Source organism: Pantherophis guttatus, chromosome 6 (assembly GCF_059756535.1).
Source record: "Pantherophis guttatus breed Tessera chromosome 6, ASM5975653v1, whole genome shotgun sequence".
NCBI classification, from domain to species: domain Eukaryota; kingdom Metazoa; phylum Chordata; class Lepidosauria; order Squamata; family Colubridae; genus Pantherophis; species Pantherophis guttatus.
Window position 1 is genome coordinate 8,335,776 of NC_142068.1, and position 15,768 is coordinate 8,351,543.

Sequence of the window (15,768 nt, forward strand, 5' to 3'; positions counted from 1 at the left end):
TTTTTAGGCCCTCTCCTAGCTCAAACTCTCTGGAGTCCTTGGTGCTGTTTGAACTTGGTTATATGCTTGCAGACATTTCATTACCCAACTAGGGAACACCATCAGTGCTACAGAGTGTGGGGCATGCTCGCTATTTATCTTGCCCTGCTGGTGTTGACGGAGATGTGATTTTCTCCTTGGCAGTTCCTTGATTACGGTATCGCTTTCTGCCTCATTGTTTGTCTGGTATTAATCCCTGCTTATCTGGGTGTTGGCATCTGGAGAAGTACAAGGGGGAAAAAACCCCACACTTCTACCAACACTGGCAGAGCAAGCTATTGTCTTTAAACAGGGAGCAAACCTCACCCCCAATCACACTGATGATGTTATCTGGTTCGGTAATGAAACGTCTTCAGGCAAAAAAATCAACTTCAGAGACCGCCATGGACTCCATCATTCGATGTGAGCTACAGATAAGCTCTTCCATTGGTTCCAATAAGAGTCCATGGTGTTCTTTGAGCTCGATTTTTTTTTCCCTGCAGACGTTTTATTACCCAGCTAGATAACATAATCAGGGTGACTGAGTGACTGTTTTATAGCTTTTTCCTACTGCAAATGCCCTTCTTTGGGATTCCTTTGCACAACCCGTACTTTCCCTCGCAGTTTGCCAAGGCTGGCATCAAATTCAACGTCAGAGACCCCCTTATCCAAACCAAGTGTGCCCACCGTATAAGAAAGGGATAGCTGAAGACCCTGCCAAATCCAAGAGAGACAGATAAGAGCGGGGGAAAAAACATTTTCTCTATCATTACATGAGCTCTGTGAACACACTAACCTCACCAATACAGTCGGGCCCTTTATTGTCATTTTAACCAGAGATCTAACGTGAAGTTGGCTAGACTGTTATATTTGTGCTCTTTTTAATGATGTATGAGTTGCGTATTTCTGGACTATTTCAAAGTGGATTGGTTGGGTTATAACGTAAAAACGGTGTGCTAATTCAGCAACAGGCTAAAAACCAGGAGACTGTGAGTTCTAGTCCTACTTTAGTCATGAAAGCCGACTGGGTGACTTTGGGCCAATCACCTGGAGACCGTGAGTTCTAGTCCCACTTTAGGCACGAAAGTTGCCTGGGCCAATCACTAGGAGACTGAGAGTTCTAGTCCCACTTTAGGCATAAAAGCCAGCTAGGTGACTTTGGGCCAATCACCTGGAGACCGTGAGTTCTAGTCCCACCTTAGGCACGAAGGTTGTCTGGGTGACTTTGGGACAATCACTAGGAGACTGAGAGTTCTAGTCCTGCCTTAGACATGAAAGCCAGGTAGGTGACTTTGGGCCAATCACCAGGAGACTGTGAGTTCTAGTCCCACCTTAGGCATGAAAGCCAGCTGGGCGATTTTGAGCCAGTCACTCTCTCTCTCATCATATGAAGAGCCAAGGTGGCACAGTGGTTAGAGTGCAGTACTGCAGCTACTTCAGCTGACTGTTAGTTCAGCAGATCAGCGGATCAAATCTCACCAGCTCAAGGTTGTTGGGGGCAATATGCTATTTAGTATACTGTCTTTGGTGTAAGCCGCCCAGAGTCCTCGGAGAGTGGGCGGCATAGAAATATGAATAATAAATAAAATAAATAAATCCCAACCCACCTCACAATCCACTGTTGTTGTGGATAAAATAGGAGTGGGAAAAAAGGAACATTTAAATATGTTAGCCGCCTTGAGTTATTTATCAAAATAATAAAGGCAGGATTTTAAAAATCTAAAAAAAAAAGACCTTCCTACCGATCTACCTAATGTATATGGTTATTGTTGGGAATTCTGGCAGGTTGAATTCTATGCTTCTGGAAGTCCACGAAGTTTGTTTCTTTGTGAATTAGGTTTATATCCTCCCCGCCATTTTGTTCAAGAGCTCAAAGCAACAGACTACTGCCCCCCCCATCTTCCCCCCAAATAACAGCCCTGCGCCAGAGGCAGCCCCAAAATCACCCAAGGTGCTTCTATAGTTAAAGATGGATCGAAGTAGGGTCACCCCGATGCCGGTACAACACTTTCATTGAGATTAGGAAACCCTACTTGGCCTGCACCTCAAAATATTTTCCCCTTCTCCTTTTGCTTGGCTGAGTCCAAATGCTACAAGCAGCACCTACGCAGAGCCTAGCCTGCTGCACTTGGTATCTGGGCAAGCCAAAAAAGAAGTCTGTGCAGATTCCTACTGTCCAATTAAACCAAAACAGCTGGCTTGTCCAACAGGTGAAGCTACAAAGGACTTCAGTGCACCTGTTGGGTCTCGCACCGCTGTGCTGACAGCCTGCCATGGCAATGAAATCTGACAGGGGTGAACCCAGATTTGCCCTTAGCAATCCACCCGCCAGCTAGCTGTAAAACTTTCACAAGCAAGTCTCAATTCTCTCCTTTTTGCACCTATTTCTAGCCGGGATGCCTTGCATCTGATGCATCAGAGATGCAACTATCTAAATAAAATATAAAATATATAAAAATAGGAGACTAAGTTGATCAAAGGCCTGGAGACCAAAATGTATGAAGAACGGTTGCAGGAGCTGGGTATGGCTAGTCTAGAGAAAAGAAGGACCAGGGGAGACAGGATAGCAATATTCCAGTATTTGAGGGGCTGCCACGAAGAAGGGGGGTGGGTTCAATTTATTTTCCAAAGCACCAGAAGGCAGGACAAGAAACAATGGATGGAAACTAACCAAAGGAGAGAAACAACCTGGAATTAAGGAGGAACTACCTAACAGCGAGGACAATTAAGCAGTGAAATAAATGAGTTGCCTTCAGAAGTTGTGGGGGTTCTCCATCACTGGTGGCTTTTAAGAAGAGACTGGATAGCCACTTGTCTCGAATTGTATAGGGTCTCTTCCCTGAGCAGGGGGTTGGACTAGAAGACCTCCAAGGTCCCTTCCAGCTCTATTCTGATTGATTGACTGACTGACTGACTGACTGACTGACTGACTGACTGACTGGTTGGTTGACTGACTGACTGACTGACTGACTGGTTGTTGGTTGGTTGACTGACTGACTGACTGACTGACTGACTGACTGACTGGTTGGTTGGTTAGTTGGTTGACTGACTGACTGACTGACTGACTGACTGACTGACTGACTGACTGACTGACTGACTGGTTGGTTGGTTGGTTGGTTGGTTGGTTGACTGACTGACTGACTGGTTGCTTGGTTGGTTGGTTGACTGACTGACTGACTGACTGACTGGTTGCTTGGTTGGTTGGTTGGTTGACTGACTGACTGACTGACTGACTGACTGACTGACTGACTGACTGCTTGGTTGGTTGGTTGACTGACAGACTGACTGACTGACTGACTGACTGGTTGGTTGACTGACTGACTGACTGACTGACTGGTTGGTTGACTGACTGACTGACTGACTGGTTGGTTGGTTGACTGACTGGTTGATTGACTGATTGACTGACTGACTGATTGGTTGATTGACTGACTGACTGATTGATATGGAGGAAAAAGGGGCTCGATGCGAGAGGGCTGGGAAAAACGGGGTGAACATCCCAGCACCCCTTTTGCTGGCAAGAGCAATAGATAATCCCCCCCCCCGCAAATGCCCGGTGGGACCGTAACTAACAACTCTTGCTTCAAAGTATTGAGAAGCGGCGGAACTCCTGGACCGAAGTCAGCAGAGCGCAGCGCAACCTGCGCTCTTGTGCAAAACCGAAAGCCCTTTTCACATGCTCAGAGGCTGCCGGCTTTCCCCCTTTCCTGGCTCCCTCCCTCGCCGGTTTAAACAAAAAACCTCCCCAGCGCGAAAGGGATGCGAGGCTTCTTCCCGACGGAGAGCGAGGGGGCTGGAGGCCAGGCACTCTCTGCACATGATCAGAGTCCCTCTTTTCCTTTCCACGCAGGCACCGCTTGAAGGAGCCCGTCCCGCGGCGGGGAAGGCGCAGAGGCCACTCACCAAAGTCTGCTCGTACTGCAGCGCCCGCTGCTCCAGGCCGCCGTCCGCCGCCATCCTGGCCGCTTGCTCCGGCTTCTCAAGCGGTCCCTCCGGGCAGCCCTACCGGCGCTTCCCTCCCTGCCTCCCTCCGTCCCTTCGGCCGGGGCTCCTGGCTTGCCTCCGCCTCCCCAACGCCCCCGGGCGGGGAGAGGCGGGACGGGGCGGGACGGGACTGGCTGGCTGGCTGGCCGGAGCAGGCCGAAGGGAGGTGCCGACAGCCCCGCCGCTCCGCTCCGCCTCTGCTCCCGCTGGACCCGGCCGGGGCTTCCGCAGCGGTGAGAGACGCGGCGGCCGGACGGTCCGTCCTGAGGAGACTTCGCGGACTGGCCACCGACTCGCGCGTCCTTCTTCCCCGAACCGAACCGAGGGCATCGGCTAGGCTAGGCTTGGACTGGCCGGACTCAATGCCTGGTTCTCCATCAAGCGTGTACACGAGAGGTCTCGTTCACACAACACGCTGAACTCCCGTTACCACACACGCATACACACACACACACACACACACACACACAGAGTCCTCGACTTCACAACGGTTCATTTAGGGACTGCTACAAAGTGGCAAAAAAGGGACTTGTGACCATTTTTCGCACTTACGACCTATGTAGCATCGAAATTCAGAGGCCTGGCAACCCCGTTCGTATTTATGACGGTCGCCAAGGTCACGCAATCCCCCTTTTTCACATTTACAACCTATGCAGCGTCGAAATTCAGAGGCCTGGCAACCCGGTTCGTATTTATGACGGTTGCCAAGGTCACGCAATCCCCCTTTTTCACACTTACGACCTATGCAGCATCGAAATTCAGAGGCCTGGCAACCGGTTCGTATTTATGACGGTTGCCAAGGTCACGCAGTCCCACTTTTTCACACCTACGACCTATGCAGCATCAGGGGATTGAAATTCAGATGCTTGGCAACCCGGTTCATATTTATGACGGTTGCCAAGGTCACGCAGTCCCACTTTTTCACACTTACGACCTATGCAGCATCAGGGGATTGAAATTCAGATGCTTGGCAACCCGGTTCATATTTATGACGGTTGCCAAGGTCACGCAATCCCCTTTTGCAACCTTCTGACAAGCAAAGTCAATGGGGAAGCCAGATTCACTTAACAACTGTGGGAGGAAAGGTCGTAAAATGAGGGAAAACTCGCTTAACGAATGTCTCACTTAACGACAGAAATGTTGGGCTCGATCGTGGTCGTAAGTCGAGGAGTACTGGCACCCATTCCTGGAGTTCAGCCTTGGAGAGGGAAATTGAGTTTGGGCGTTACCCTGTTGTCGTTTTTTACCTGATCGTGGCTTATTGAATCCAGTGGAATACAGGTAATCCTTGACTTACAACAGTTCGTTTAGTGACTGTTGAAAGTTAACAAAGGCACTGAAAAAGTAACCTAGGATTGTTTTTCACACTTATAACTGTTGCAGCATCCCCAGGACCACATGATCAAAATTCGGAAACTTGGCAACTGACTCATTTATGACGGTCACAGTGTCCTGGGATCATATGATCCTCTTTTTTTTTTTTTTATTTGATTTATATGCCGCCCTTCTTCAGAGACTCAGGGCGGCTTACAATGCGTTAAGCAATAGCCTTCATACTTTTGTATATTTATACAAAGTCAGCTTATTGCCCCCATAAACCGGGTCCTTTTGCAGCCTTCTGACAATCAAAATCAATGGCGAAGCCAGATTCGTTTAACAACCATGTTACTAACTTAACAACTGCAGTGCTTCACTTAATAACTGAAGCAAGGAAGGTCATAAATATGGGGCAAAGCTCAACTTAACAAATGTCTCACTTAGCAACATAAAGTTTGGGCTCCATTGCGGTCATAAGTCGAGGAGCACCTGTAGGCTAACAACAACAATTGCTGAGCACATTGTAAGCCGCCCTGAGTCTTCGGAGAAGGGCGGCATATAAATCAAATTAAAAAAAAACAAAAAAAACAAGACACTAAGGCAGGATTTATGGTAGTGACACCATTTGGCTGAGTTCACATGTTGCACTAAACCACCATGTGGTTAATTTGGTTTGGCTCACCGTGGGAAGAATCCGGTCAGAATCTCCATCTTCTTTCTGATCCTGGTTTGTATGTAGTGTTTCCCAGCAGAAGCGAGGAACCTAAAGATACAAACTTCGGGTTCACACAACCTACAGCACGGGTCAGCAACCTGCGGCTCCGGAGCGCGTGTGGCTCTTTGGACCCTCTGCTGTGGCTCGCTGTCAGGTGATCCCATCACTGGCTGACCCCACCCCTCACCCCTCCCAGTCACTCCTCGCCTGGCCTGAGAAGGTAAGGGTGACGGCAGGGGATGGAGAAGTGGCCAGGGTAGCAGTTGTGAAATGTAAAATTTGTTACTACTGGTTCTGTGGGCGTGGCTTGGTGGTGGTGGGGTTAATGTGACTGGGTAGGCGTGACCAACTTTTTTTTTTTACTTTTAAAAGCATTTTTTCTACAACCTTAAGAGGTTGCAGAAAAAAAATGCTTTTAGAAGCCTCTGATGATCAGGTAACTCAGCTGGGATCGCCAGAGGCTTTTAAAGGCATTTTTTTTTCTTACAACCTCTTTGGCTGAAGAGGTTGCAGAAAAAAAATGCTTTTAAAAGCCTCTAACGATCCCAGCTGAGCCGCACGATCATCAGAGGCTTTTTATTTTTACTTTTAAAAGTATTTTTTTGGCGGAAGAGGTTGTAGAAAAAATGCTTTTAAAAGTAAAAGAAAAAAGCCTCTGATGATCGCGCGGCTCAACTGGGCATGGGGGGGGCAGGGATTTTTGCTACAAGTTCTCCGAACCACCCACCGCCATCGCTACCGGATCGGGCAATCTGGTCCGAACCGGGAGCATTTCACCCCTGCAGGGTAGAGACAGAGAGATACAAAGAGAGGGGAGAGGGCGGGGAGAGAGAGAGTTGTCAAAAGGTTTTTGTGGTTCCTGGTGTTTTTAAACAACTGGTTCTTTGCCTTAATGACCGGCTGGGTAGGCTGGGGGGGGTGGTGTCATGTGACTGGTGGAAGTGAGTGACATCGAGTTGGCCATGCCTACCCAGGTTTTGTGGCTCCCGGTGTTTTCTTTTCTGTGGGAAACGGGTCCAAATGGCTCTTTGAGTGCTTACGGTTGCAGACCCCTGACCTACAGGATTAATAAACACAGCTAACATGCTGACAGGCTGTTCCCCGATAAATTTAGCTTAACGTGAACAAAACATTGAACTGCAAACTTCCCCAGCTCTGTTTTATGCTAGATTAGCATGTTATGCAGTGGTGGCAATTAGCTGGCTCTACCCGGTTCGGGCAAACCGGTAGTGGCGGCTGCAGGAGGCTCCGCCCACTCATCCAGACGTCATCACGTCCTGTTTTTGATGCTCTACGTATGCACGGAAGGCTCTGTGCGCTCATATTTGCGAACCGGTAGCGAAGGTAAGTGAATACCATCCCTAATGTTGTATGAATTCAACTCGGGGACCCATCTTTCATATGGAGGGAGGGTGAGAGGGGAGGCTGTTTCCCCAAAATAAAGGAAGAAAACAGAATTGCGCCCCGTTTAGAAATTTAAAGTCCTTCTGAGTTGGAAACATTTCAGAAAAGCTGGAATTTAAACTTGCCTCTCCTTCCTCTTCCTGGATGATAGCAAAGTTCACCTCTGCCTTTTACTTATTACACAAACTTGATAACGGTTTAGCACAGGCTTAATTGACAGATCGTGCTCAACCATAAACCAGGATACGCCGGTCTTTACAAGCCACAATGCGTTGGGTGGAAAGAAACAATATGTTGTTTTTTTTAAAAAAAATTCTGGATTCAGACAATACAGTCTTTGACTTACAACAGGGCGCAGTGATTAGAATGCAGGATTACAGGCTAATTCTGCTGAATGCCAGCAGTTCGATCCTGACCGGCTCAAGGTTGACTCAGCCTTCCATCCTTCCGAGGTCGGTAAAATGAGGAGCCACATTGCCGAAGGGGCAGCGGGGGGCAATAGGCTAACTCTCTAAACCGCTTAGAGAGGGCTGTAAAGCACTATGAAGTGGTATATAAGTCTAAATCAGAGATGGTATTAAGCCGGTTTGGACCAGTTCAGGCGAACCGGTAGTAGCACCTGCACTCACATTTTTGATGCTGGGCCAACCGGTAGGTAAATTATGTGACTCCCACTCCTGGTCTAAATGCAGTTGCTATTTAGTGACCGTTCGAAGTTATAACAGCGCTGAAAAATTTAACTTATGACCGTTTTTCACACTTACGACCAATGCAGCATCCCCGTGGTGATGTGATCAAAATCTGGAGGCTTGGCAACTGACTTGTAATTAGGACGGTTGCAACGTCCCCGGGATGACAGGCAGAGGTGGGTTTCAGCAGGTTCTGACCAGTTCTGGAGAACCGGTAGCGGAAATTTTGAGTAGTTCGGAGAACCGGTAGTAAAAATTCTGACTGGCCCCGCCCCCATCTATTCTCTGCCTCCTGAGTCCCAGCTGATCAGGAGGAAATGGGGATTTTGCAGTAACCTTCCCCTGGAGTGGGGTGGGAATGGAGATTTTACAGTATCCTTCCCCTGCCACGCCCACCAAGCCACACCCACAGAACCAGTAGTAAAAAAATTTGAAACCCACCACTGATGACAGGGTCCTCTTTGGCGACCAAAGTCAATGGGGAAACCAGATTCGCTGAACAACCTAAATTAACAAGCGCAATGATTCACTTAACAGCTGTGGCAAGAAAGGTCGTAAAGCGGGGCAAAACTCACTTAGCCACTGTCTCACTTAACAACATAAATTTTGGGCTGATTTGGGGGTCGCATGTTGAGGCCTAGCTATAATAAACTAAACCAAATTGGATTAACTTAATTAGGGAAGGAATGCATTTTTCTGGATTTGCACAGTAGTTGAACTAATCTGACAGTGTGAGTTCATGCAACATGCTAAGCCTTTTAAAAAAATAATAATAACCAAAGTGAATTCTAAGGAAACTCAGCATGTTATCGAAATGAACCCACTGACCCGTTTTATATGTGTTATGAAAACATAGCTGCGAAAACAATAAGCTAAAACTAAGCCATGTTCCTAGTAATGGCACACATTTTGCAAATGTGTCTCTTTATTTGTACTCATTCCATTAATTGAATGGGTTATTCATGAATAAATTAACGCAGCTGATTAATAACGAATTGCTTAATTACAATAACTAAGGCATCTGTTTGTTTTGGCTTGATCCCTTTCATAAATGTGTTACTTATTAGTAAATAAAATTAAACTCATGTATTCTGTGAAGGCTACTCTCTCTCTCTCTCTCTCTCTCTCTCTCTCTCTCTTTCTCTCTCTCTCTCTTTCTTCCTTTCTTTCACCCATATGAATTATGACATTGTTGCCATAAAACTATTAAAGTCTGGACTGATTTGCTTTAAGTTAAAAACTGGTGGCTTTCCTTGAGGAAGGTTAATCCACTGAAGAAAAAGTTAATAATTAATCATACATATTTATCTAATCCCTCTTTAAGGAATTCAGGGCAGTCTCCTTTTTTTTTCTCTCTCTCTCTCTCCACTTCCCCCTCTTCCCAAAATAACAAAGAGAATGATTATTTCAAGGTTAAAAGCCTCTTTAATTACTAGGGATGAGAATCTGTCTTCCAAGCATTCAGAAAACCTTAAGACAACCTTAGAAGCTTAGCTGTGTGATAGACACAGATGTTTAAACCAGGGGTCTCCAACCTTCCTAGGACTGAGAGAGAGGGATTGGCTCAGCCAGCTGTTTTTGAGCCAAACTGGATTAACTCACAATTCTCCCTATTTCTAGCTTGATGCTTAGATTAACAGAGTTGGAAGGGACCTTGTGGGTCATCTAGTGCAACCCCACGCCCAAGCAAGAGACCCTACACCATTTCTGACAGATGGCAGTCCAGTCTCTTCTTGAAAACCTCCAGTGATGAAGCTCCCACAAATTCTGAAGGCAACTTTTCTTCCCTCGGTTGATTGCTCTCACTGTCAGAAAGTTCCTCCTCATTTCCAGGTTGAATCTCTCCATGATCAGTTTCCATCCATTATTCCTTGTCTGGCCTTCAGGTGCTTTGGAAAAATAGCTTGATGCCTTCATTACTACATCAAGGTGGCTCTCTCGTGGACAGGAGACTTCCAAATAAGGTCTCCAAGAGAGGCATGGGTGGCTCTATTATGGTCGTAAATCGAGGACTACTTATAGACAGCTGGCCCTGCCCACCTCACCCCGCCCCTCCCAGGAGTCCTAACGTGGCCCGTTTTGGATGCCGGTTGTTAGGAAATGACTTACCCAACTTGTTGGGTTGGCAATATATAAACCATCAATGTAGCTTTAAGACTGCTGTGTTGCATCCTACTGTGTCCTGATTGGTTAGCTCTGTAGCCAATCTCCTTAAGAGGGAGCTAGAAACATGGTTTGTTTCTTCTTTGCTGTTCTTGCTCTCTGATATCTCTGTATGCTACTGTTTGCAAATCCAGAAGAACTGTTTATTGTGAATGACTACGACCACTGGTAAGAAGACTTTGTTATTGGATTATCCCTGGACTGTCGTTTTGGCTATCTCCTGCTTTATATGTGTATGACCTGGACTATTTATTGGACTGTGCCTTACTGTACCTTCGAGACCGACTTCTGCCACCAATAGCCTCCCATCGGCCAGTCCGCTCCCACAGAGAGGGTCTCCTCAGGGTGCCATCGGCCAAGTTATGTCGGCTGGCGGCCCCCAGGGGGAGAGCCTTCTCTGTGGGAGCCCCAGCGCTGTGGAATGAACTGCCCCCGGAAGTGCGTAAGATCTCCGACCTCCGGGTATTTCGCTGTGCACTCAAGACCCTGTTGTTCCACCAGGCCGGGCTATCAACATAATAATTTTAAATTGGGTGTTTTAAATTTCTGGGGTTTTAAATTGTGCCGAATTATTTAATAATTTTAAATTATTTTAATTGATGTTTGTCTTGTGCTTTTAATAGGCTGCACACCGCCCTGAGTCCTTCGGGAGAAGGGCGGTATAGAAATAAAATTATTCTTATTCTTATTCTTATTTCCTGAAAGTAAACACAACAGTATATCTGTGTGTTGACTGTGTTTATTCGTAACTACTCTCAATCGCTTTCATGTGCACACCCTTGCTATTCAGGGGTTACTCTGCGAATTCCTTAACACAGGTAAGTGCAGGGTGCATGGGGAGGCTTGGGGAGGGCAAAAACAAGCATACTGGAAGTTTAGGAAGGCCAGAAATGGGCCTGTTTCTGGCCTTCAGAGGGCCTCCAGAGCCTGGGGAGGCCGTTTTCGCCCTCCTGGAGGCTCGAAGAAAACCTCTGGAGCCAGGGCAGGGCAAAATCGCCCCCCACCCGCCGTGGTACAGGAGGCCAATTAGGCCACACCCACTATGGCCACGCCCACCCAGCAACCAGTGAAGAACCCCTTGCTAAAAATTTTAAAGCCGACCCCTGGAGGTAGTCCTTGACTTACAACAGTTCATTATTTATTATTTATTAATTTATTAATTTTATTTCTATACCGCCCTTCTCCCGAAGGACTCAGGGCAGTGTACAGCCTGATTAAAAGCACAAGACAGACAAAATTTAAAAATAATTAAAATTATTAAATAATTGGCTCAATTATAAAACCCCCAAATTTAAAATCCCACATTTAAAACCAATTAAAATCTTTACATTGATAGCCCGGCCTGGCGGAACAACAAGGTTTTGAGGGCACAGCGAAATACACGGAGATCAGAGATTTTACGAATTTCTGGGGGCAGTTCATTCCACAGGGCAGGGGCTCCCACAGAGAAGGCCCTCCCCCTGGGTGTCGCCAGCCGACATAATTTGGCCGATGGCACAATGAGGAGACCCGCTCTATGGGAGCAGACTGGCTGGTGGGAGGCTACTGGTGGCAGAAGACGGTCTCGAAGGTATCCAGGTCCAATGCCATGGAGCGCTTTAAAGGTGGTAACCAACACCTTGAATCGCACCCGGAAGACCACTGGGAGCCAGTGCAGCTTGCGCAGGAGGGGTGTCACGTGGGCACAACGAGTTGCGCCCATAACCACCTGCACGGCCGCATTCTGGACCAGTTGGAGCCTCCGGGTGCTTTTCAAGGGGAGCCCCATGTTGAGAGCATTGCAGTAGTCCAGTCGGGAGGTGACAAGGGCGTGAGTGACTGTGCGCAAGGCGTCGCGATCCAGAAAGGGCTGCAACTGGCGAATCAGGCGAACCTGATAAAACATAACAGTTATAACAGTTATAACAGTTCAAAGTTACTGCGGCACTGAAAAAAAGTGACTTATGACCGTTTTTCACACTAATGACCCTAGCAGCAACCCTGCCAGTCACATGATCGAAATTCAGGCACCTGGCAACTGATTCATATTTATGACGGTGGCAGTGTCCTGGAGTCATGTGTTCGATCCCCTTTCGCCATTTTCTAACAAGCAAAGTCAATTGGGGGAAGCCAAGATTCACTTAACAACTGTGTTACTAAGTTAACAACGCCTGCGGTGATTCACTTAATGACTGTGGCAAGAAAGGTCGTAAAACGGGGCAAAACTCGCCAATCCAATGTCTCATTTAGCAACAGAAATTCTGGGCTCCATTGTCGTAAATCGAGGACTGCCTGTATCAATGGTGAAACGTAAAATTTGTTACTACTGGTTCTGTGGGCATGGCTTGATGGGCTGGGGGGTAATATGACTGAGTGGGCGTAGCCAACTTTTTTTTTTTTACTTTTAAAATCATTTTTTCTACAGCCTCTTCAGCTGAAAAGCCTCTGACGATCCCATCTCTGACTTGCCTGATCGGCAGAAGCTTTTTTTCCTTTTAGAAACATTTTTTCTATAACCTCTTTGGCCAAAGAGGTTGTAGAAAAAATGCTTTTAAAAGCCTCCGATGATCCCAGCTGAGCCGTGCGATCATCAGAGGCTTTTTTTTTAACTTTTAAAAGCATTTTTTCGGCCAAAGAGGTTGTAGAAAAAATTCTTTTAAAAATTAAAAAAAAGCCTCTGATGATTGCGCGACTCAGCTGGACAATGGGGAGGGGGTTTTTAGAGATTTTTGCTACCGATTCTCCGAACCACCCGCCTCCATCACTACTGGATCGGGCGATCCAATCTGAACCGGGAGCATTTCACCCCTGGCCTGTATCGTCATTCATTCATTTATCTTTATCTTTCTTTATCTTTTATTAGATTTGTATACCGCCCTTCTCCTTTCGGACTCAGGGCTGCGAACAGCCAAAATAAAAACATTTGTACACAAAAGTTAAAATAATTTTAAAAATAATTAAATGAAATTTGGCCCATAATTTAAAACATATCAATTAAAATCAGTATCAAACGTTAAAACCAACATGGAATCAGGCCAGCCCGGCTAGCTGAAAAAAGTAAGTGTTTAGGGCCCGACGAAAAGTCCGGAGGTCTGGGATCACTCGTATCTCTGGGGGTAGATTGTTCCAGAGGGTAGGTGCCACCACAGAGAAGGCTCTCCCCCTGGGGGGGGTCGCCAGCCGACATTGTCTGGCTGACGGCACCCTGAGGAGGCCCTCTCTGTGGGAGCGAACCGGCCGGTGGGAGGCAATTGGTGGCAGAAGGCGGTCCCGTAAGTACCCCGGCCCTAAGCCATGGAGCACTTTAAAGGTGGTCACCAACACCTTGAAGCGCACCCGGAAGTCCACCGGAAGCCAATGCAGCTCACGCAGGAGAGGAGTCACGTGGGAGCGCCCGGTGTCTTCCTTGTATTTAATTGCCGTCCTCATTTTTTTTCCACTCCACTCCTTGGCTTTCATTATTAACATCTTAAAAATAACTTTTTAAAGAAGTAACTGGCTGCCTGTCATGCGAACACAGAATGAGGGCAAAACACAAATCATAAATTCCACGAGGGGCACAGGAGTCCTTATCTGATCATGACTAAATCTTAGCTTTTAAATTGATTTTCCGCTATGTTGAAGGGATTGTTTGATCTCATGGCGCTCATTGACAAGAATGCCATTGTCCTGTGATACTTTGATTGTGGTTCCAGTTTGGGGCAGCTGCACTGCGGCTCCCTTGTGTACGAAATCCATCCTTAACTGGCTTCTCGTTCCAGCTATTAGCTGATTTTGATGTAGCTTTTTCAGCCTTGTAGCTGGGTCTGCATAACGTGCTGAATTAGTTAAGCAACTTCCCCACCCAAAAAAAATCCCAGTTCCCACATTTGTGTAACGTGGTTAGCTTGGTTAGTGTGAATCTTGGTGTTGTGGCCCGTCAGCGGCCTGTGTAGCTGGTAGCTGATTCAGACAGCGAGGAGGCTGGTGTGGCGCTGCGCCAGCAGCCTGTGCAGCTGGCACTTGAGTCAGACAATGAGGAGGCTGGAGAAGATGTGGTGCCAGAGGCGGGGATTCAGCCAGGGCCCTCAGAACCTCCAGAAGCTCCCATAAGTGAAGAGGAAGAAGAGGAGGAGCCTCTTCTCAATGCACGGGCACGCAGAGCTGCCAAAAGGCAGGAGTGGCTCCTCAGGAGGAGGTCTCCTCGAGAGTGAGGCTTGGGGCTAATTGGCCACTCCCTTAGCTTATTTAAGGAGGAACGCCAACTGAAGCAATTTGCAGGGAACAACTTCGTTCACATACCTTCGTGTCTTGTCTTGCATATCTTTTCAGCTTCCTGCAAATTGCTTCTGGGCATTCCGCCAACCACAGTAATAATAATAATAATAATAATAATAATAATAATAATAATAATAATAATAATAATAATAATAATAATAATAATAATTTTATTTCTATACCGCCCTTCTCCCGAAGGACTCAGGGTGATGTACAGCCTATTTTAAAAACACAGACAAACAACAATTTAAAATTTAAAATAATTAAATAAATTGGCTCAGATTTAAAACTCCAAAAAATTTAAATACCCCAATTTAAGACTATTTTGTTGATAGTCCGGCCTGGCGGAACAACAGGGTCTTGAGTGCACAGCGAAACACCCGGAGGTCGGAGATCTTACGTATTTCCGGGGGCAGTTTGTTCCACAGGGCTGGGGCTCCCACAGAGAAGGCCCTCCCCCTGGGTGTCGCCAGCCGACATAACTTGGCCGATGGCACCCTGAGGAGACCCTCTCTGTGGGAGCGGACTGGTCGGTGGGAGGCTATTGGTGGCAGGAGACGGTCTCGGAGATACCCGGGTTCTATGCCATGGAGCGCTTTAAAGGTGGTAACCAACACCTTGAATCGCACCCAGAAGACCACTGGGAGCCAGTGCAGCTCGCGCAGGAGGGGTGTCACATGGGCACAACGAGTTGCGCCCATAACCACCCGCGCAGCCGCATTTCAGTAAGCTTTCAGTATTATTTCAGTAAGCTTTCAGTATTATTCTTTGAATTCTTGGCGGCTGTTAATTAACAGCCGTTGTTGTAAAAAAACTGTTTTATTTAGTAAACTAAAGTTTGAACGGACTTTGTGTGTGCTGTGTTCTTTGGGGTCCGTAGCTGGGGCAGAACACTTGGTTAGAAATTTTTAAGACTATTGTTCAAAGCAGCCTATTTAGAAATAGTATAACAGAGTTGGAAGGGACCTTGGAGGTCATCTAGTCCAACCCCCTGCTTAGGCAGGAAACCCTACACCACTTCAGGCAAATGGTTATCCAACCTCTTCTTAAAAACTTCCAGTTGGAGCATTCACAACTTCTGGAGGCAAGTTGTCCCACTGATTAATTGTTAAATATTTAAATATTTGCAGATCCAGACCATGCAGATATTCATTCAAAGGGCTGTTGTAACCGGTCCTCGATTTAAGACCCTCGCAACATTTCCCAGGGTCACATGATCAAAATTTGGATGATGTGGTTCCTGTT

At 46.9% G+C, this 15,768-nt stretch overlaps 1 protein-coding gene across 2 annotated transcripts in view; it reads right to left on the minus strand.

Moving 5' to 3' along the window:
• Window positions 1–4,131, minus strand: part of CLCN2 (chloride voltage-gated channel 2) — a 143,039-nt gene extending 138,908 nt beyond the window's left edge. Inside the window, exon 1 of one of the 2 annotated variants that reach the window (XM_087872478.1) lies at window positions 3,919–4,131. In XM_087872478.1, coding sequence (XP_087728604.1) covers window positions 3,919–3,972 — 54 coding nt within the window. In that variant the 5' untranslated portion in view covers window positions 3,973–4,131. The remainder of the gene's footprint in view (window positions 1–3,918) is intronic. The other variant, XM_087872477.1, reaches the window with a different exon arrangement.
• Window positions 4,132–15,768: the final 11,637 nt, after the last annotated feature.